The 23,159-nt window shown below is 28.9% G+C and overlaps 1 protein-coding gene across 1 annotated transcript in view; it reads right to left on the bottom strand.

The window, feature by feature from the left end:
- LOC107440573 (pre-mRNA-splicing factor SPF27) overlaps positions 1-23,159 on the bottom strand; it is a 34,871-nt gene that overhangs the window by 5,432 nt on the left and 6,280 nt on the right. The window contains exons 4-5 of the mRNA XM_087149294.1: positions 15,416-15,517; positions 1,103-1,213 (exon numbers count right to left, since the gene is read on the bottom strand). Of these exons, the coding sequence (XP_087005420.1) occupies positions 1,103-1,213; positions 15,416-15,517 (213 nt within the window). The remainder of the gene's footprint in view (positions 1-1,102; positions 1,214-15,415; positions 15,518-23,159) is intronic.

The following is a 23,159-nucleotide window of genomic DNA, read 5'->3' as shown; positions in this document are numbered from 1 at the left end:
AAGAATAAGAATTAATTCATTGCTCAAAGCATTTTTTACATATACAGGGTGTTTCCATCATACATTTTCTCCAAACATATTTCTTCTAATTATTATCATTTCCATAAATCTTGCAATTATTCTTATAATTAAATGAATTATAATTCTTATAACTATTCTTATAGTTAATATTATTTCTTCTAACTTTCTGTCTTGATTGTTTTGACATTTTTCTGGGTAAAAACTAACAGTTAGTTACAAATGAAGCAAAGCTATCAAAATAAAATATAAGCTATGTACCAAAACATTTAGTTTTTGTCACTTTTTCTGACACAAAAATGCCAATCTAAACTTTTTAGGTACTTTCTTCTTGAAATTTAAATTCACAGTCATTCTGATTGAACTAACTATGCAACAGTCCTTGCAGAAATGCGCAACTCATTGAATGCAATACGTTGAACACGCATTACATCGTAATAACCTTATAAAGCAATAAATTGTTCTCTTGGTCAATTGACCGGTTGTGGTAGAAATAGGTATAGGATAAGTATTATTTGAAACAAACAAAATACCAACAAAATTTGAAACAAAAAACAAAAGAAAGAAATAATCATGGAATATTAACAATATGTAATTGTTAGAAAAAGTCATGAGGTCAAATGCGCAAAAACGATAAGAGCGCATTTTCGATGCAAAAGTTCTTAAATGTTCATTTGACCGGTTGTGGTAGAAATAAGTATACGATAAATATTATTTGAAACAAACAAAAGAAAGAAATAATCATGGAATATTAACAGTATATAATTGTTAGAAAAAGTCATGAGGTCAAATGCGCAAAAACGATAAGAGCGCATTTTCGATGCAAAAGTTCTTAAATGGTCATTTGACCGGCTGTGGTAGAAATAAGTATACGATAAATATTATTTGAAACAAACAAAAGAAAGAAATAATCATGGAATATTAACAGTATATAATTGTTAGAAAAAGTCATGAGGTCAAATGCGCAAAAACGATAAGAGCGCATTTTCGATGCAAAAGTTCTTAAATGGTCATTTGACCGGTATGTTTAGTGTTAAATGATGCCAGCATTCAATAAATCTCTTGAGTAATTTTAAAAACAAACCTTAAATCTTGGAGTTGCTTCTGAGCCTGATTTACCATCTGAACTAAAACACCATTACACGATTTCCATGTTTCACAACCATAGATGCTCATTAATTCTAAATTACATATTCTGAAAAACAAAAGAATTATTCACATAAACATATATTTCGAATCCATAAAAAAAAAGAGTAGAAATATTTAAGACAAATGGAGATAAACAAATGATAGAAACTGAATGCATGGCAAAAATAATAAAGAAATGACTATGAAATGAAATTATAGAATGATAAAAAAAAGATTGATACACACAATCATTTGAGGGTGGGGGAAATTATGATTCCACTATATTTATAATAATTCTAGTGGCCATTTTTATTTTACAACTTTTTTAACTTCATGAATATGCAACATACACTTAAACCATGTTATAATGAACAAAGAATACAGTGAATGTCGTGAAGTGTCTCAACTTCTATTTACAGAGTTTTATTTTAATTTTATAACCGTCGTTGAACAGCCGACCCAAGTTTTGGGTTTACGACTACTAATGTTCAACTCTGAGATTTGTTATTTTGAACCCAATCCAGAAGACAAGGAAACTCCTGAATCGGGAGAAATTTTCCTTTGTCTTATTGATGGAACTAACCCACATTTGGTACGCTGAGAGGAAGATCACCAGATCCTCCCATGGTGAGCCAGACAGCAAGGGGACTCTAACACACCATCTCTCTACCACTGAGAATATCTCGCGTCCGCATTGTGGTCGGGTGCGCATTTCACATTGATCAGCCATTGCTCGGATTAGAACCCGGTTCAATAGATTGGAAAGCAAATGCTCTATCCCCTGAGCCATTGTGGCTCTTATTTACAGAATTTGAAGTTGGTTATGGGTCAAAGTACAGTAGATCAAAGAAAAAAATCAGGACATTTTTTGGAACAATAAGATTACTTTTGAAAACAGCAAACTAAAAAAAAAGCATATTTTGCTTTACTTAAGATGACAAAAGCAAACATTATCACAAAATATTAAATAAAACATGCTGTTTTTAATTACAGAATTGCTTTTTTTTCAGAAAGTGTAAATATTATTGTATACTTTATTAGTATAATCAACTCAAAAACAATGCATGGAAAAAATTTTACAGTACTGTTACATTATAAAAAATAACCAGAATATTCCCTTGTACAAATATATAATTAAAATTTGTAATTGAGTTTAATCATATAGTTTTAAAACAGAGTTTCAAAAATTTTGAAATGAATATGATACTTAACATTTTTGTACAAAAGTAATTTAGTGGATAACTCGACTCATCATTTAAAAATTCTATGATGTGATTACTGTATCTGTCCTACAAGATTTGTTTATTCAATTAATCCATAAACATTTGTACATATAAAATTATTAATATATATTTTTTTTTCATGGATGAGTAAAGTCCCAGAAAGTTTTCAATCATGAAACTTGTGCTGAAAGCCTGAACCATGGTGGAACATGAATTGGAACTATAAATTTCTATTTAAATTATTAAAATAAGAAGATGTTGAAGAAAAAAAGCCAAATCTTGGAACTCTTCATATCCAATCTTTAAAAAATTTGTTGTTGTTCATTTACGTGTTGTAGTTAACACATACTGTAATTACAGTACTGTAATTTATGAGAAATACTATTTTTCTTTAATCGATATCTTTATGTTTCATTTATCGTGAGTTTCATTTTTAATTATCAAATTCAAATTACTATTTCCTTTTTACTTTTCGTCTTTATTGGACATAAATCTTACTACTTGACAAGCAAATTACATCAGGTTCTATGGTAGAGTGTTAAAAATTAATGAAAAGCTTATGAACTTTACATGCAATAACACACAGTGTAAGTAATAAACATTCACTTTCCAGGGGAAAAATTACTATCATTAGTGCTTTTTTTATTTGCAAATTTAGGCTTTGCGTGTAGAATTTAAATGTAAAAGCTATATTGCTGTTTTTTTTTTTTTTGCATATTTATAAATGCTTGTCAATTTAATGCGACTTTATTTTTCATTCAATCACATTATATTTCATTGAAATTTTTCAATTACATACTACGTAATAAAAATTGCATGCTCTTAAAATAAATAGTTTTGGTAGGAATTGTTTAATTGTTTACAATGTTTTTGCGTTTCTTTTACAATGGTTACTAGGTGTTCAATTAAGGAAAAATCTTGCATTATGATTATGCAATTTACTGTTGCTTAAACTAAAATTTATCTTTTTCTGCTTTATTTGAAATTACACCCCTCCTCTATTTATAAAACTCTACCCCTCCCCTATTTATAAAATCGTTCTCGCAAGGAAACATTCTTTTTTCTTAACTTCAAGTATGATTTATCAAGTATGATTAATCATCCCTTTTGCATTAATAGCATCACTTGTTGTAAAAGACTTATATCCTCATCAAATTTCAGAAATTAGAATTAGAATTATCATTCATTTAAATAATATATTTACTTATTATATTTAGTTTAAGTCTTAAGCCGGCCAGGTGGCCGAGTGGTTAGCGTGTCTGACTGCGGAGCCAATGGCCGCGGGTTCGAATCCCGCTCTGGGCATGGATGTTTCTCTCTCTGTGTTGTCTTCTGTTGTGTGAATGAGTGAATGTGGCCCACCCTATGAACGGGTTTGTGGCAGTATGGCGTGGGTAACGTTGCTCGCCTCCATGACTTTGGTTCACAGGTGCCCACTGGGTAACGCTAAATGAGTAACAATGCCGGCATCTTCTATGGCGAAGAACGAAAAGTTCAATGCCTGCCGTTATGTAAAAAAAAGAAAAAAAAAAAAGTTTAAGTCTTAAAGCCTAATATCAATTCGACAACATTAATTAATTAATAAATTATTGAAAATAATAAACCTTACACAAAATTTTTATTATTGTTTTTTGTTTGAAGTGAGATTTAAATTCTGTTTGTATTTCAAATCGGATATCAGCATATTTTTTTATTATTTAAATTTAGGAGCGGATAAAAAATGTCTGCGTTAGTTATGTTGTTCATTTATGTGTTGTAGTTCATTTACGTCGCACTAGAGCTGCACAATGGGCTATTGGCGACGGTCTGGGAAACATCCCGGAGGATGATCCGAAGACATGCCATCACAATTTAGATCCTCTGCAGGGGGGATGGCACCCCTGTTTCAGTAGCCCAACGACCTGCACGCGAAGTCGAGCACTTTACGGTAGCACAGTTTAACGAGGACCAATACCGCACACCCTCGGTCCTTACGCAGACTGATCCAAGTGGTCACCCACCCGCACACTGACCGCAGCCAGTGATGCTTGACTTCGGTGATATGCTGAGAACCGTGTCTTAACGATCAGTCCACTGCGGGACTTAAAAAATTTGCATTGGTATTCTTAGAAACATTCTGAGCATAATTAAAAATCAGGAAACTATGTTTTTAGAAAGTAAAAATCAAAAAATTTAAAATTAATAATCTTTGTTAAAAAAAAAATTATGACAACAAAAAAATAAATTTAAAAGGAGCGAATAAAGTTTAAATGTGGTAAACTTACAAGAAACCTGACGTACGCAAGCATTGTGAAAATTTGATTCATGATTTTATTGTTGTTTTGTTTTGATAGAGTTTTTTAATTATAAAATACAATCTTTCAAGTTATCTGATAATTTATACTTAAATAGTAAAGATATTCAAACCTAAAAGTATACGCATCTGATGGGAGCACTTCCTCGTGATAAAAAAGCAGACCTGCCAACCTTAGAAAGTAAAAAAGCAGGAGACTCTTTCTGCATCACGACATAGCGCAATGTTGAAAATTAAACCTGATTCACATTTCCTACAAGAAATTTATTTCTAATTATATTATTTACATTAATAGATCACAATAAGATTTTGACACTTACTAATAAAGATATGTGTTCTTACAATAAAATAAAAGGTTCTTTAGAATTACATTAAAACAAATCTTTTGATTTTTTTTTGAAATTTAGGAAGAGGTTTGAAATTAAAAAAATATGTCAATAATGAGTACAATACTTTATACATTTCTTTTTTAACTGCTCCTGTTTTAAAACTGCAGATTTAGCGTTATTTAAAAAATTAGTATCAAAATCTCTTTTTAATTTTCCTTAATTGTCATCAAGTGTCCTAAATATTTTTTCACATGTTGCATTGCTGTATGGAACACAGCATGCATAAACTTAGCTAACACAGAATAAGCATTTCCCTTTAGAGAACCTACTTTTGACCACTTCATGTCTATCCTATCAGTAGATAATGACATTTGAAAATTTGCATCACATTGAAGAGCACAGAATTGTGATTCCAGAGTATCAAGATATGAATGAGTATTATTTTGACCTAAAACCTTTACCAACACAGGAAAATTATCAATGAAAAATTTAATACTAGAAAAAGAAGCATTGGAAATATTTTAGAAATTAACTACTTCAGCATTAGTTAAAATTTCATTTTTGAAAGATATAATTGCAACATTTAACAAAATTTCTGACAGCAGAATAAAAAATCTGTTGGTCACCACTGCATAAAGCAGGGATGGGCAAACTTTTTCGGTCGGGGGCCAAAAATCGAGAAAAAAATGTTTGGTGGGCTAAGTAAAAACTTCTAAATTTAAAAAAAAAAAAAAAAGCGACACACAAGTTTTAATTTAAATATTTAGTGAGATGAAGGAAATTGCGATTTCATTTTTAAAAGTTCCTTATATTAAGGTTCGAAGTGAGATGTGCTTATTTTAAGGAACAAGGCTAAATGCTTTTCTGTTAGTCTACTTCTGAAAGGATTTTTTCTTATTTTCATAGTTGAAAACCCTTGTTCACATATATAAGATTACGCAAACATAGCATTGATTTTCTGGGCATGAAATATTAAATTTGGAAACTAGCTTTTGGTAATGATTTGTAAAACTTTGGCATATTTAGAAACAACTGCTTCAGATGATTGTTAGATTGTCCGCTCTTTCTAGCGTAAAATGCGCAGTCTGCCAAATGTGAAGTACAATTTACCTATATTAGATTCCATAAGTCAGCTTCTCGAGAAAGACAAACGATAATTGGAGCCAATCTACGGCTATTCTATAAAGAACTTCTGCTTTCAAGATTTTACCAATTGAAGCTGTCTGATCTAACTATATCCATCAATTTATGTTTTGTAGAACAAAAATAGAGAAAGTAAAAATGTCATCAGTACTTTGTTAAAAAAGGAAAAACAGAAATAATTTTAAACATAGTCGACAAGAAAATGGATGTATATTGTTTATATTTGTCACTGATCGGCAAATAAAAATTCTATCTGCGGACGGGATAAAATCTTCCGGCGGGCCACAGTTGACCCGCGGGCCGTAGTTTGCCCATCCCTGGCATAAAGTATTAACAATTTCTTCAGTTTTAGTACCAATCACTAAATCTGAATCAATTTTTTGATCCTGATCGCGTCAGATGACGTTATCATGATTTCATACAACGTGAAGAGGTAAAGGAAAAACGGGGGTTGCATCTTAAGTGCGGATGATCGCTTTTTTTTCCTCTATTGTGCACTAAATAGGAAAAAGCAGGAGAAATCATCCTTAGACTCCTGCTAAAAGCAGGAGAGTTGGCAGGTCTGAGTGACAACATTGAAGAAAAATATCAAAAATTATGAGAATGCTGTAAAAAGAGCACAGCAGCTGCAGAATATTGACAGATCAATTAATAATCAATATAAAAGTAATGATAAAATCTTAAATCTGAATTCAGAAATTTTAAAATTAAAAGAGCAGATAAACAATATTGTTTCAAATAATAAAAAAACTAAGAGTAAATCTGATGGAAATAGGAAACATTTTGAAATAGTAATTATAAACAGAAAACTCATTATTCTAATAGAAATAGTTCTCGTAAAGTCCCCTACCATAATAATAACAAACAAAATTTTCAACAGAATTTTTGTGTTTTCTGTGGCAAGCATTATGAAATTTTGCAGAGAATTTTTAAATATTCCTCAACCAAATAAACAAATCAATAAATATAATAGAAATGATCAAAGTCGAATGAACTTTCGAAGCAATAGAAATTACAATGTAATAGAGATCACACTTATAATAATCCTAACCATAATGATACTTATAATAATGATAATAGACAGGAAACTTATCCAAATCCTAATGACACCACTTTTAACCCTAATTCAAACTAAATTTTAGTTCGAACATTGCTGATACATTTGAGCTACCATCAACTATTCATAATATGTCAAGGATTAATAAAAAGAAAAATAATTTTACCCAAACTGTTAATAAAATAAAAAGGCAAAATGAATATTTCACTCAAACTGAGGAACTTAATGAAATTATTGCATCTGTGCACAATGAAACACCTAAATTACCCATCATTAATGTACAATTTAATGATTATTCTGCACCTTTTCTAATTGATTCGGACTCTACCCTTTCAATAATTTCCAATGAAACATTTAATAAACTTAAACATAATAATAAATATGAATCTATTTCACGTTCAGTTTCAATTAATACTATAAATTCTAAGGTTTCATTTTTAAGTTGTATTCAAATCTCTTTAAAAATAAATAATAAACTATATAAACATACACTTTTTGTTACACATATTATGAATAGTCGATGGTAGCTCAAATGCATTAGCATTATTCGAACTAAAATTTAGTTTAAATTATGGCAAAATTAATAATTAATTAAAGGGTACCATAATAATGCAAAAACAATGCACTGATAATGTAAACTTTGATTATGACGAAGATACTGTGTCAACTACTTATGGAGAGATTCATAATGTAAATGAACAAAATATAAATAAACAAAATTTGGACACTTAACAAAATGGACAGGCTGTATTAAACCATAAAATTTTGTTAAACAATGAAGAATATATTTATGCAAAAGTAAAAGTTAAAAAATCCTACAAATACTAATGTAATTTTTGAACCAGCAATAGTTTATAAAGATATCAAAATTTATTCTTCAATTCATAATTTAGAACAAGTTAAAACTTTTCATGGATTATATAACAAAAATAATAAATACTATACTTGTAATATTTCTCTTAAAAACAAATCTGAAGAACATTTGAATAAAGGACAAGATGTCGGCCAAATGCAACCTATTCATATTGTACAAGATTATGACTATTCAAAATTAAATTTAAGTGATCCTAGTGTTGATAATCAAAATCAAAGAACGGGATAAAATTAAAAGAAAGGAATTTTTAAATTTAATTGTACCAACAAAAGATGCTATGGATTTAAGAAAAAGGGAAGAATATGATTTCCAACTAAGTCATCTTGACGAAGCAAAACAAAACAATTAAAACAATTATCATTGAAAAATTATCAAGTCTTTTCAAAATCTTTAAAAACATTCAAACACACAGATAAAGTGATACCTGAAATTTCTTTTATTCATGATTATTTGCACTTTGCCATTTCCTGTGCCTCACTCTTCAACAAGAAACATTTAACCAATTGTATGAAATGGTCAAAGTAGGATTGATCAAAAGGAGTGCAGGTCTTGCACAATGATTTTGGTTAAGAAAAAGAATACAAATGATCCCAAACAAAAACAAAAAATTTAGATTAGCTTCAGACTTACGATTAATTAATAGCATCGTTAAACAATCAGCTTACCCGCTTCCTAAGATCAGCTACATTTACATAAGCTACATTTTAGATTTTCAAATTCAAGACTTTTCATGATTTTCTGTGACTAATTCCAAGAATTTTTCAGGACTTAATGAAGTTACTATTTTCTCCGACAAAAACGCAACAAAAAATTTAAAAAAGCGTTATAATAACACTAATTGAAATGATAGGTATAAACAAAACTGTTAGACTCTGCATCTTCATATTTATAGATTTTAAATTTAAAAAACAGAGTAAAGAAAGAGTTGAAACAATAAAATAGCTGAAAAAATACAAAAGCAAATAATTTTCTTTCCCTTTTTTCTCTGCAGAATTATATTCTAAAGATACTTTTTTTGTTCATCAGAAAGGAAAGAAATACTCCTGATTTTTCTGTTCTCATTTCAGAATAAAAAAATTCACCAATGACTGGTTTGCTTCGACTAGAATTTAAAATTGATAAAATTTAAAAAAGTAAATAATAAAAATTCTTAAATCACAGAAGTTTAAAAGATAATTCGCTCTAGAAATGATGTTTTTTCTTTCATTTTTTGAAAGAACACCATAATTTTTAAAGAACATGATAAAAGCATTTTATATTCTAATAAAATATAACTGAGTGGTGATTTTGTTAGGAATTCAGATATTTGAAACAGGATGAAATTGGGGGTGGATTCCATTGCAAAAATTAGATTTTTTGGAGACCTGAATCCATGACTTTCTCATGATTTTTTTTTTTAAAAAAGTAAAAATCATGACAAATTTTGTTCAATACTGAAATTCATGACTTCCCAGGACTTTTCAAGACTTTCCAGGTGCGCGGATAACCCGATAGGAGATTCAAAACATCATTTTAAATGTATCTAATTACCAATTCTACAATATGACAGACTTGCCAACAGCTTTCTGGTAATTGAACCTGCCTGAAAAATACCTAGATAAACTAGCATTTGCAACTCCTTGGGCAACATTTAAAAATAAAAGACTACTTTTAGGATTAAAAACTGCTTCTGCAACTTTACAGGCTGTTATGGATTTAATAATTGAGGAAACTCAACTAGAAGGAATATTCGCGTGCCAAGATGATATAGTAATTTTTTTGAAGAAACTTCAGAAAAACTAAAAGTTCTCATTTCTGTTTTAATTAAATATAATATAACTTTCTCACCAAGTAAAGGTAAATTTCCTCTTCAAGAAAATGATTATTTAGGATTTAAAATATCAGAACAAAGAGTTTTACCAATTGAATAAAATACAATTAAAATTATATCCTTTCCTACTCAAAAATCTAAGAGACAACTTATGAAATTCATTGGTGTTTGTAGATATATAGATATTTAATTCCACGTAATGCTAAATAAATTCAACCGTTAATTGATTTGACCTCTCCTAAAGTTAGATTCAAATGGATTCAAGAATACCAAAATGTTTTTAATTCACTACAAAATGTATTTTTCAATACAGATGGTTCAAACTTTGAAATTTCAGGGGCATATTTTTACAGGAATTTGATGGTAAAATATCTACAGTACCATATTTTTTTTAAAAAAATTAATAATGCAGAAAGAAAATATCCTGCAATTAAAGTTGAATTAATGGCTTCAGTAAAATCTGTTTTGGCTTTTAAACATTATCTTCATAATAGACATTTTATTATTTAATCTGATAGTAAATCCTTAATTATTACAAGAAAAATTCTTCTCCCATGGACTTAACAACACGATAATTAATTCAATTAAGAGAGTATTCTTTTACTTTTAAACACATTTCTGGAGTTCAAAGCGTTTTGGCAGCTTTTTTTTAGTTGATTAGAACAAGAACCGCCCTAAAAGGATCTATCTAGTAACTCTTAGTTACTTCAAATAAATGATGAAATAGTTTATTTTGTGGAGAACTCAAATGACCAAGTACAAAATTACATTAATAATACCAATGTAAACAAAGATCCTCTTTAAAAAAATTTAAATCATGCATTCTTATTCGAACAAAAGTTAGATAAAAATATTAAGAAAATTAAAAATAATATCGAAAATGAACAATTTAATAAATCTAGTCAACATTACTTCATTGATTCTGATACAAAATTATTAATGTATGTACACATGGAAAATAGAGAATTTCACGTTATTGTTGTTCCTAAATCCTTAATATTTAAAGTTCTTGCAACAATTCATCTACCACATTTTGAAATTAAGAAAACATACCAATTTTTAAAATGTAGATATTTTTGGTATGCTATCAGGGGTCTGTTTAGAAGAAATTTGGGTTCATTAACAGATCCTTCACAAAATATCTTTTCACAAAAACGGACCCTTCACAAAATAATTTATCTTTTAATCGGACCTTTTACAAATTTGTTTGACTTCATTATTGTTTTTTTAATTGAATAAGCCCTTCCCAGGGGGGGGGGAGGAGAAAGACAGATGTAAGTTTTGTCTTCAGCAGACGCTTCTTCCTTTATTCGTAGCAGTAATTGCTGTTTATCTTTTAAAATTCAATTTTTCTAAATTACAATTTTAGAGTGTTGAGCATAATCTTGTATCTCTTTACAATTTAAAAACTCCTTGAAAAAGTTTTTTTCAATAACAGAACCCTACCTGCACAAATTCACAAAAGCAGGACCCTGGTTGAAAGAATCTGACTTAACGTTAATTTTATATTCACAAATTACGAGTTATTTTTCCACAATTTTACAAAAACGGACCTTTCACAAAATGTCTGGACAGACTCCTGGCTAAGTATTCTGACACAGAAAATTTTGTTCAATCTTGTTCCAAATGAATGGAAAATAAGCATCATAGAATACCTCAGGCTCCTTTATAAAATAATTTTATTCCCAAAAGACCATCTGAATTTGTTTCTTTAGACATAGCTAGACCTTTCTCTAATCAACAATATATTTTGACTGTTATTGATCATTTCAGCAAACATTTAGAACTTTTGACATTAAAAAAAATTACTACCGAAGCTGTCCTGATAGTCTTTTTTGCATATATTTGCACTTATGGCAGATCTGATATGATCTTAGAAGATTTAGGTACTCAATTTACATCAGAAATATTTGAATATTTTTCAAAATGATTGGGAATTAAAATGAATCACACCACTTGCGCATATCCTGCCGCTAATTCGGCAAGAGAACGAATTAATACTAGCATCAAATCAACTATACATTCTTTAATGATTTTGAAAATGCAGTGAAAATTTATAAAAACTTGTGTAATGGTGCTAAACATAGTACAACCGGATTTTCACCTAATATAATACATTTTGGTTGAAATTTGTCATTAATTTTTTATACTTTTAATCCCGATATACAAGTACAGCAAATAGATAAAGGGCATTACTTGGATGAAATTCTTTTGGATTTAAACAAAATATATGATAAAACTTATGAAAACATCTCTGATGCTCAGTATAAACAAAACAAATGTAATAATCAAAAATTTAAACTCAGATGCTTAAAACCTAATGACATAGTATATATTAAATCAAGGGGGCATAAATATAACAAAAAGTTTTCAAGTCCTTTCAAAGTAATAAATAAGCATACTAATTTAACTTATTAAATCCAAATGTTGGATAATCACCCTGGAAGAATTTTTAAAATACAGATTGATAGATTATTATTAATGAATAAAAAGGAAAGTACATTTAAATGATAACGATGATAATGTCTCTAGGAATAATAAATCTCATTACAATTTAAGGTATAGAATCGTTTAGATAATTTTTTTAATGTTGTGAATTAAAGATTCATATTGATTTTTTTAAAATTTCTCCAGCTGTAAAGGCAGTAACATTTTGTTCCCAAATATATATAAAGTAAAAAAAAAAAAAAAAAAAAAAAAAAAAAAAAAAAAAAAAAAAAAAAAAAAAAAAAACAATTCATTCATATAAATATCTTTTTTTTTCAAGTGTGTGTTGAATATATATTTACTATTTTACATTTCAAGTATATTATTTTTTTGAGTTCGTATTTGTGATAATGAAAACAGAAACTAATATGTTATATAATATGTTATATGAATAACTGTATTTATAAATTATTAAACGCTTGAGCAATCTAAATATATATTTGAAAGAAATGGTTTACACTATGAACTCATTTTTTTTTCTTCTTCTATAAACTGTAATCCTTGTGCACAATGGATGCTAATACAAGGCATTTTAGGATTAGTAAGTAAATAATTAATACTTTCAAAATATTTTAAAAGATATTTTTTATAAAATATTATGCGATTTGTAATAAATACTATATAAATATTCTTGACTTTTAACTATATAACTACATTTAGCAAATATGTATACACTATAAACTTTTTCATATCTATTTCATAAATTAAATTAAATCCCAGTATTGCTGTTGTTTTGCATGAAGGCCTTCGTGCGGAATGTTTTAAGGTGAGTTTCTTTACTTTGGCCGGGTAATTAAAATTCATTAAGTAACATTGAGATATAATTTTTCCCCCAAGAAAATAAACATCAGTAAAAATTAATTCAATAGTAACTATTTTTTTTATTTAATTTTACAATAGCTGTAAAAATTAAATAAAACTTTAGTTTTAATCATGTAACAACAGCAAACCAAAGTTGAACAATATTAAACATTTTGTTTTATGTCTTAATATTTAGGGTAAATTAAAATAAGAAAATATATAAATAAGTTTTGAACTGAACTATTTTATACAATTCAATAATTGTTCATAGTAAAGATATAAGATTTTTTGCTGAGTATAAAATCTTTAGATGAACATTATAAAATTTTCAGAATTTGTTTCATTCTGAAATATATATTAAAAGTAAGATATTATAGGCAAACGAAATTTATGTAAATCCATTTTCTCAAAAGAAAGAACTTACAAAGAAATAAAGAAACAATGTATGCTTGCTGTTCTTTCTAATTCGAGAGAAATTAAAATATTCTGGCCAGGTGATCATAATGCTCAGTTAATATTGCATTTTATATACTCAGCTAATTTTACATCAAAAACTCAGAACATTTATATGTAAGATTTAATAACATATGAGTGTTGAAATTATATTTTAGTAGTATAATTGCATGTTATAAAAATTTTTGAATAATTTTACTTTGATATCTAACTATACATAAGTGTATAGATATTTTATGTCTTAATGCGTAAAATTTTTTTGTAACATGAGGAAGATCCATGAATTTAGTATAAATTGTATACATTTCCTAGCTTTTAAAATATCTTGAAACTTTTTTTTAATCATTCTTAATCAAATTATAATTTAATTAAATCCACGGACTGTCAAGGAGAAAAATTTTGTGCGGGGTATCCGATGGTGGTATCCAATTCTGGTGAACAACTTTTTCCTTTTTGGTAAAATTTTATGCATACATCACAGAGTGGTGCTTCTCTGCAAAATTACGGAATTCAATTTACCTACAACATTGATGTCAATTTATTAAATAAAAGGATCATATCTTGCTTTTTTTTCTTCAATTGAATAAATAAAAATGTTACATTTTAGCTGAAGTAAATAAAAATTCAATGTCACAAGATATCATTTCATTTAAATAAAATATTTGAAAATAATGGAACGATAAAAAGGATGGGCAACATTAATATTTACAGGGTATCTGCTACATTTTAGATTTTCAAATTCATGACTAATTTCAAGAATTTTCATGACTTAACAAAGTTACTATTTTCTCCAACAAAAACACAACAACAAATCTAAAATAGCATTATTATATAGAAAATGATAGAACCAAAACTGTTATACTCTTCATCTTCATATTTATAGATTTAAAAAACAGAGTAAAGAAAGAGTTCAAGCAATAAAATAACTGAAAAAAAATTTCAAAAGCTAATAATTTTTTCTTCCTTTTTGTTTGCAGAATTATATTCTAAAGATACTTGTCTTGTTCATAGAAAAGGAAAGAAATGCTCCTGATTCTTCTGTTCTCATTTCTGAATTTAAAAAAATTTGCCAATGACTGGCTTACTTCAGATAGAATTTTAAATTGATTAAAAAAAATAATAATAAAAAATTCTGAAATCACAGAAGTTTAAAAGATAATTCAGTCTTTAAGTGATGTTTTTCTCTCTCCATTTTTTGAAAGAACACCATAATTTTTGAAGAACATGATAAAAACATTTTATATTTTAATACAATATGACTATGAGTGAAGGATTCGTTAAAAATTCAGATATTCAGAACACCGTGAAATTGGGGAAGGGGGGTTAAATCCCATCTTAAAAATAAGAATTTTCGGCGACCTAAATCCATGATTTTTTATAGAAAATAGTTAAAATGATGACAAATTCTGTTCAATACCGAAATCCGTAAATTTCCATGATTTTTTCAAAAAATAGTTAAAATCATGACATTTCATGACAAATTCTGTTCAATAGTGAAATTCATGACTTCCCATGATTTCTCATGACATTCCATGTGCGCAGATACCCTGTATTTAATATAATTTTTTATTTGAAGGCCAAAAGAGACAAATGCTTACCCCGTAATAAATGTACCCTAGAAAAACCTTAGAAGAAAAACAATTTGCAACAGAGCAGGTAAGCATGTTCATCAAGTTTAGGGGTATCTGCTATTTTGGATTTATTGGACAAATTTGGACACATTATTGTACAGTGAAATTTACAGCAACAAAAACAAAACATGAACTATTCAAGAGAATTTCAGTCAAAAGTTTTCTCACCGAGTAGCCTGATGTTCCAGTTGTGCCATTGAATTATCTACGCATTCTGTCCAAGCTGCCAAATCAGTCATTTTCCCAGCAGGAGGTTGAGGCAGTTCATACCTTAACATCAAGAAAGAAATGTTTCAAAGAAAAATAATAATGAATTTCAGGGTTAGAAATTAAGAAAACTTACTGGTCCTGAGGCACGGCAACTAAAAGATACAGTCAGTACCGCCTATATGGTCACCCTCTTATAAGGTCACCCCGCTTATATGGTCAATTTTCTAAAGTCCCGTCTAACTTAATAAGAAACATGTGTTAAAGCTCACCGCTTATATGGTAATCCTATTTTTCAAGTTACCGGTTATATGGTCAGTTTCCTTTTTTTTCTTTTGAAAAAAGATACATTTTAAGATATTTCTTTAGACAGGAAGCCAAGAAAAATGACCAGAAGGTAAACACATTCCTTCGACCCCCGGAGAGAACTGGAATTTCCCCCTCTATTTCGTCACCCTACCCTCTTTTCTCTTTTGCATTCATTGATGATCGTACCCTCTCCTCATTTGACCACTCACATTCTTTTCCCCATCCAAGGGCAAAATGTCTTTTGATCGTTTGAAGTTATCTCTCAGAGCTTGAAAATGAGTAGAAGTTGAGAAAAAAGAACATTTTTATTGGATTACTGAACGAATAACGTATCAATGCTTTCATTATGGCTTCGAAAAGAAAGATTTTAACAATATCGGAAAGAAATGAATTGGTTGAAAAGTTTAAAAAGGCTAACCTTTCAAAAGCTACTTTTGCCAAAGAAAATTCTATACCGCGAACAAATTTAAACAACATTTTAGCAGCCAAACGTACCTCTCCAGATGTTTCAATTAGCGACCGAGAAAGAAAACGTCAACGTGTGTCACCTTATGAGAATGTGCAGAAGGCTCTTCTGTCATGGATCAAATATGAAAGATCACAAAATGCTCCTACATCCTGGAATATTCTAAAAGAAAAAGCTTTAGCAATAGCTGAAGAACTTGGAGGATCAAATTTTGTTGCAAGCTGTGGCTGGATACAGCGATTCAATGCAAGATTTCGGCAACAGTTCTTTAAAAGACCGTTCTACATTGACCAAAGCTGGAACATTGTGTCGTCGAAAACTATTAAAAATTGTTTCCGTCACGCAGGGTTCCACAGTTCTCCAGACTCTTCAGCATCATTAGAGGACCCTGAGCAAGATCTTCCATTAGCTGAATTGGCAGAAAATCTTCAAAACCGAGGCTATGCAATGCCGAACGTAAATTTGTATTCCCAAATAGACCTTGATGTCCTCACTAATTGGGAAGCAACTGTGGAAGGCATTGTATCTAATGTCTTAAATCTGAATGCTGAAGGAAGTGACGATGATACTGAATGCAATAAAAAGTCTGTATCAACAGCTGATGCTCTTAAGGCTATAAATGACTTAAGGTGTTTTTTTTTGCAAATTCAGATGCAGCAGATGAACATTTAAAAACTATCAGAGACTTAAAAAAAGTTGTTTTAACAACCAAGAAGAAGAAACAGACAAGCTTATTGGAATATTTTTTTTGAACATGTACATACGCTAAGGTAAAGAATTAAATTTTTCTAAAAGTATAAAAATTATTTTTGCATTCTTTCTTATTATGCACCTTAATAATTAATTTTTAAACGTTTTTGAAAGTTGAATTATTTGTTTAAAAAATACATTCTGATTCCAGAATATATTCACGCCATATTAACTAAACTATATATTTGGTTATCGCACATATGGTCATAATATTCTGGACCCATGAGCTGACCATATAACCGATATTGACTGTATTACAAATTTGCACATCTTTCACCATTTAGTTTGCCATCTCTAACGAATAACATTTACACGAAACATAAATGTTGGAAGGATATGGAAGAGCATAATATCAGAGTTGGCAAGGTTTAGAACAGAATGGATTAATCCAGAGTTTAAACCGTTCTGTCCAAAACCCCTTTGTTAGAATTGTTACAATAAAAAAAAAAAAATATTGTGAAAAAAAGGCTAATTTTAGAATAAGTAACAAAATGAAGACAAGTTTTTGTTTTATTAAAAAAGTTTATGACTACTTTTAATATTGCATTACTTATCATTAAGGGAAAACATAATTTTTCAGTATATAAAGCATATTTATTCATATTTAAAGGATAAGGTAATCAATTTTGTTGTTCAATGAATTGTGGAGCTTCAAAACTTATATTTTTCTATATTATATTATTTTCCTTTAATAAGTTAAAGCAAATTGTATTAAAAATATCAAATATTTATTAAATATGTAATTATGTGCACAATGGTAACACCTTTCTGAATTTTTAACTATTAACAAAGTTCAAGGTTTTAGACAGTTTTAGTCAGTTTTGGACAGTTTAAGACAGTAAAACCAAGGTGTCCTGCCCAAAACCAGTTTATAATGTCTAAACCCCCAACCTTGCATGATATACCTTCACATCAAATGCTGGTCCAGGGATCTAACTGATAAATTATTTTATGGCTGTCCAGGACAAATTTTAGCAATTTCAGACCAACTGACAAACGCTAATTTTGAGACCTTACAGGGCACTTAGCCAAATTATTCAACAAAAAATAAGCACCTTTTAAGCATGTTTCAAGTACTCAACAAATATTTTTAAGCACTTCAAAAAAAATATCACAATTAGGCAGGGTTGCAAAGTTTTTGACAATTGACGTTTTTATCTTGTTTTAACTGTCATGCCGAAAAAAAAAATCATTTTGGCATTATTTTTGACAATTGTCAAAAACCATGAAACTTTGAATGATGCAAAACGAATGGCGTTTTCATACGCCACTGACTGACAATACGCTGAAATAGACTGAGTTGGAATTAATTGTGAAAACGTTGAATAGAACAATGTGAACTGTGTCTTTTTGCATAATTCAAAGCGAAAATCAAGGAAATCAAAGGAAAAATCTCATTTTAAAAAAGGGAAAATTAAGCACTTTTTAAAATTAACCAATAACAAGCACCTTTAAGGGCTTTTAAAAAACGAAAATTGAAAATAAGCACCTTTACGCACTTTTTAAAAACACTACGCACCCTGCCTAAATATATTATTTTTGGATGGTGCTCAAAGAAAACACATATAAAATTTTATGTGTCAAAATTTCAACTGCTGATTTTCCAATCAAAGTTTTGAAAGCTTTTTCTAAATGTGTGAAATTTTTGTTCTAACCGTGGTATGCAGGTAATTTTAAAGCTGGGTTCTTTTCTAAATAAGAAGAGGAAATGCTTATATTTTTATGTCAGCACATCTTCTTCTAGTTTCATTATTCTGATTGTTTAAGCTGATGTATTCATGTAAAAATAATTGTTATGTAACTAATTGTTACCAAACATAAAATTATTAACAATTCTTTTATTCAATAATCGTCTCTTAAAGTTCTTTTCAGAAATGAATCTTCATAGCTGCCAACATGGATAGGAAAAAATCCAGTAAATTTTACGAAATAATAAAAATTTAAGATAATTGTTGCAAAATATACTAAATATTTTACATATAGGGAATTTTAGAGATTTTTAAAGTCATTAAAATAGAAAAACTTCAAAAGTTTCCAGTTATGATTTCATATTAAATTATCTTGAAATGATATGTATTATGAATATTCATAATTTTGAATAGTAATAAGTATTTATTTCATCAAAGATAGTTAAGTGAATTTTAAAAACAAGACTTGCTTTATTATGTATTAGTGACACGTATTTAAATATTCAAACAAGCAATAATCTGCACAAAAATTCTATTTCAATAGGGATTTTTAAGGAAATTTACTCAATTTTTAGGCATTTTTTAAATGTACAAAAACCAAGAGAATTTTTATTAAACCAATAGACTAGGAGAAACTGTCAAAATCCAGTAGAGTTGGCAGCTATGACTTTTGAAATGTTCACATATTCTGAGAAATTCTTTAAAAGAAATTCATTATATATTAATATTAGCAGTTTTTTTAATCATTTAAAAGTTTTAATTTTCAAAAAAAAAAAAAAAAGAAAGAAAGAAAGAAAGACCATTTTAAATATGCTACAGTGAATAGCAATTTCCTAATGTGTCCTATACTAGACATTTAACATTTTAGCCTACACATTTAGAATACATTCTGCCACTTCTCAAAAACAAAAACAAAAAAAAATGTTCTTTCAAATCTCTAGTTTGTTATTTTCAATTAATGACAAAGTAACTGAGTAAATATAATTGAATCCATTTAAGACTACTCTTAAGCACCTCTTAAGGGATCACAGTACACAAAAAAAGACCAAAATATTGTTATTTTTTCATTGCTTATAATGAAACTTCAAACTATTTCAAGCGCTCTGAAAAAAAAAACACACATCTCCCTATCTACATTTTTAAAACCGTTATGAATGATTTTAAATTGCCCTTAAAACAGAAACTTGATCAACAGATGGACTTTAAAGTGCTTTTTCTCATAGATGATAATTTTGTGTTTCAATCTTAATTAAATCCCTAGGAAAAATTTTCTATTTAAGATAAGGCTTTGAAGTAAGCTTTTTTTATCTAAGTATAATGCACTTATTTAAACTGTGCATGGAATAAGCATTTTATGAGGTATTGCAATTTTAACAGGAATTTTTAATCTTTCTTTTTCTACTTTTTTACAAAATAATCTATAAAAAATGTTCTAATTGATATATCAAAAATGAATGCACAAAATTGTTAAGATGAATATTGTTAACATTAAGAATTTTTTTTTTTTTGAAAATATGTTAAAATAAAAATGCCTTAAGGCTTTAAAAATTGTGAATTTTTTCAATTTTCTTTTTAAATTTAAAAAGAATTAAACATTTTAACTAATTTCAGAAGACAAATTATCGATTATAAGTTAAAGGAGCATGTAAGGCATCCACAAAATAAATTATTATACCTTTACTTAAGAAAAAAAATGTTGCAAGGGTAGAAAGGGGTACTGTGACCCCTTAAAAACTAAATAATAGACACAAATGAATAAGTACATAAAGCAGATGGTTGTTTTCATACTATACAGTATAAATGGTTCACCATGAAAAGGTAAGTGCAGATGGCACTAGGGGTCAAAATTCGTCACTAGACTTACTACTTCCAACTGATTTTTACACCTAAGCTTGAAAAAACGCACCATCCAACACTATTACACTAGTAGTGTTTTCAATATGACACATTCTGTCAATCTAACCTTCAACAAAACAAACTACAAATGAATTTGAAAAAATCTGCAGCTTGCTATGATGTAATCCAAAAAATAAGAAGAGGTGTTATTTTATACAAATATAGTTAAATAAGAGATACCACTCAAAACATGGCTAGCCTAACACTTTTTTTATGCTGTGATAATAATTTTGTTAAATCGTTTTAGGCTCAAGATCTGTTAAAATTTATAAATTATAAAAAAACTCTTACAATATTAAAATATTGAGAAAATATGGAAAATAATAAAAAATAATGACAAGAGAAGAAAATTATTAAAATAATTTTTAATTATGTAAAAAGAATTATTAATAATATGGAAAGCAAAATAAAAAAAGATATAATCTCTTCCTCAACAGAGACGCAAAAAGGAGTGCCTTCTAATACTGTATCAATATAGCCAAAGCAAAATATATCAATACAATAGTGTGAGGAGCATTCAAAAAAATTGAAACAAAAATAGAACACATTCAGTAAAAAATATATACAAAATAAAATGTAAAGAAACTGCAGAACAGTACACGAAAGGAAATCTATATAGTGAGGAGTGAATTTGTACGCAACAGAGTTACAGGATAAAAAATGATCAGCAGACATTTTTTAGAACACTCATTTTTTTATTATTATTTTTTGATCTGTTGCCATTCGCAACTCTCATAAAAGTAATATGAATAGTCATGTGACATATGATGTTCCTACAATACTCCCTCACCAGTAACTAAGTTACGATGCTTGGCAAGTATGTCAAATTTGTCATATAATGATAATATAACAGCATATATACAGTTCAAAAATTATACTACATAATGACTCATCATAATACGAAAACATATATACAAGATATTAATATAACATATATACAAATTATACTATTCTAGTTTCAATGCAATAAAATATATATATATAAAATAAATGTATATGTATCTAATTAATACAGTTTTGTTCTAAAAAGCGAACAGGCTTTTTTATTTTTCTGCCAAATCTAGACATTTTAACATTTTGCTCGGGATTGGCTGCATTTTCTTGTAATTTATTTGATGTTAAACATTCGTTAGGTTCTGCAGCTTTTAGGTTTTCATCGTAATCTGGATTCTCATTTTCAGAATTCAGTAGATAAGCTGGTTTAAGCCTGTCTATTGAAATGCTTACGTTTTTTCCTTTATAACTAATTACAAAATACTTTTCTGACTTATCCATCACTTTATAGGGTCCTCGATAAGGAGACTCTAATGGCTTCCTGACTCTATCAATCCGCATAAAAACATGTGAACATGAACTTAAATCTTTGTGCACAAATACTTTGTTCCTTTTGAAATATTTTGACTCTAAAGGTTTTAATGTTTCCATTTGATTTTGAAGATTGCTAATAAAGTTTTCCGTGGATGTTGTCACTTTTGAGTTATCAAAAAATTCACCAGGAAGTTTAATGCATTTACCATAAACCATCTGAGATATTGAATAGTTGGTGTCATTGCGTAGAGCAGCTCTGAGACCAAGTAAGATAGTAGGAAGGGTTTCAGACCATTTAATAGAGTTGTGTGCCTTTATTGCAGTTTTCAATGTGCGATGTTGACGCTCAATTTTGCCATTGCACTGAGGATGATATGCAGTTGTTCTGTTGATTTTTACTCCACATAAGTTGGTAAGAGATTTAAACGTTTCAGAATCAAACTGTGATCCTCTATCGGTAATTACTCTGTATGGCACTCCAAATCTAACTATCCAATTTTCATAGAAACATCTGGCGACTGTTTCAGCTTTGATATCAGGTATAGGAACTACTTCTATCCAGCTTGTAAAACGGTCAATACAAGTCAAACAGTATCTGTTTCCATTGGATGGGGGTAACGGTCCAATTAGGTCAATATGTATCTCGTTAAATCTTTCATCGGGTTGTTGATATTCTCCAAACTGGGATTTAGTATGTTTTGAAATTTTGTTTTTTTGGCAATCAATACAGGATTGTGCCCAAATTCGAACATCTTTTCGAATTCCAGGCCAAATAAATCTTGACACTATCTGTTTGATAGTTGATCTGATTCCTGGATGAGATAAACCATGTATCAGTTTGAAAACAATCATTCTTGAATTTTTAGGTATATATGGTCTAATTTTATTAGCAGAGATATCACACCATAGAAATTTACCAGACTGTAGTGGTTGTTGTTTAAATTTTAAGGTTGTGTCTGATTGCATTAGTTGTTTTAATTCTTCATCACTACTTTGATCATCAGCAATTTTCTCATAATCTACACTAGTTACTTCTTGAATTCGGGATAACGCGTCTGCGACGATATTATTTTTGCCAATAATGTGTTGAAGGTTAGTCGAAAACTGGGATATGTACTGGAGATGTCTATTTTGTCTTGGAGATGCTTTTTCATTTTTTTGTTTGAAGGCAAAAACCAGTGGCTTATGGTCTGTAAATATAGTAAATTCTCGACCTTCTAATAGATGTTTGAAATGCTTTACAGAAAGATATATCCCTAATAATTCTCTGTCGTAGGTACTATATGAT

This window comes from Parasteatoda tepidariorum, chromosome 8, assembly GCF_982258835.1.
Source record: "Parasteatoda tepidariorum strain Cologne lab strain chromosome 8, Ptep-v5.0, whole genome shotgun sequence".
Classification (NCBI taxonomy): Eukaryota; Metazoa; Arthropoda; class Arachnida; order Araneae; family Theridiidae; genus Parasteatoda; species Parasteatoda tepidariorum.
The sequence above is the reverse complement of the archived record's forward strand: the minus strand, read 5'-3'. Positions and strand labels throughout refer to the sequence as shown.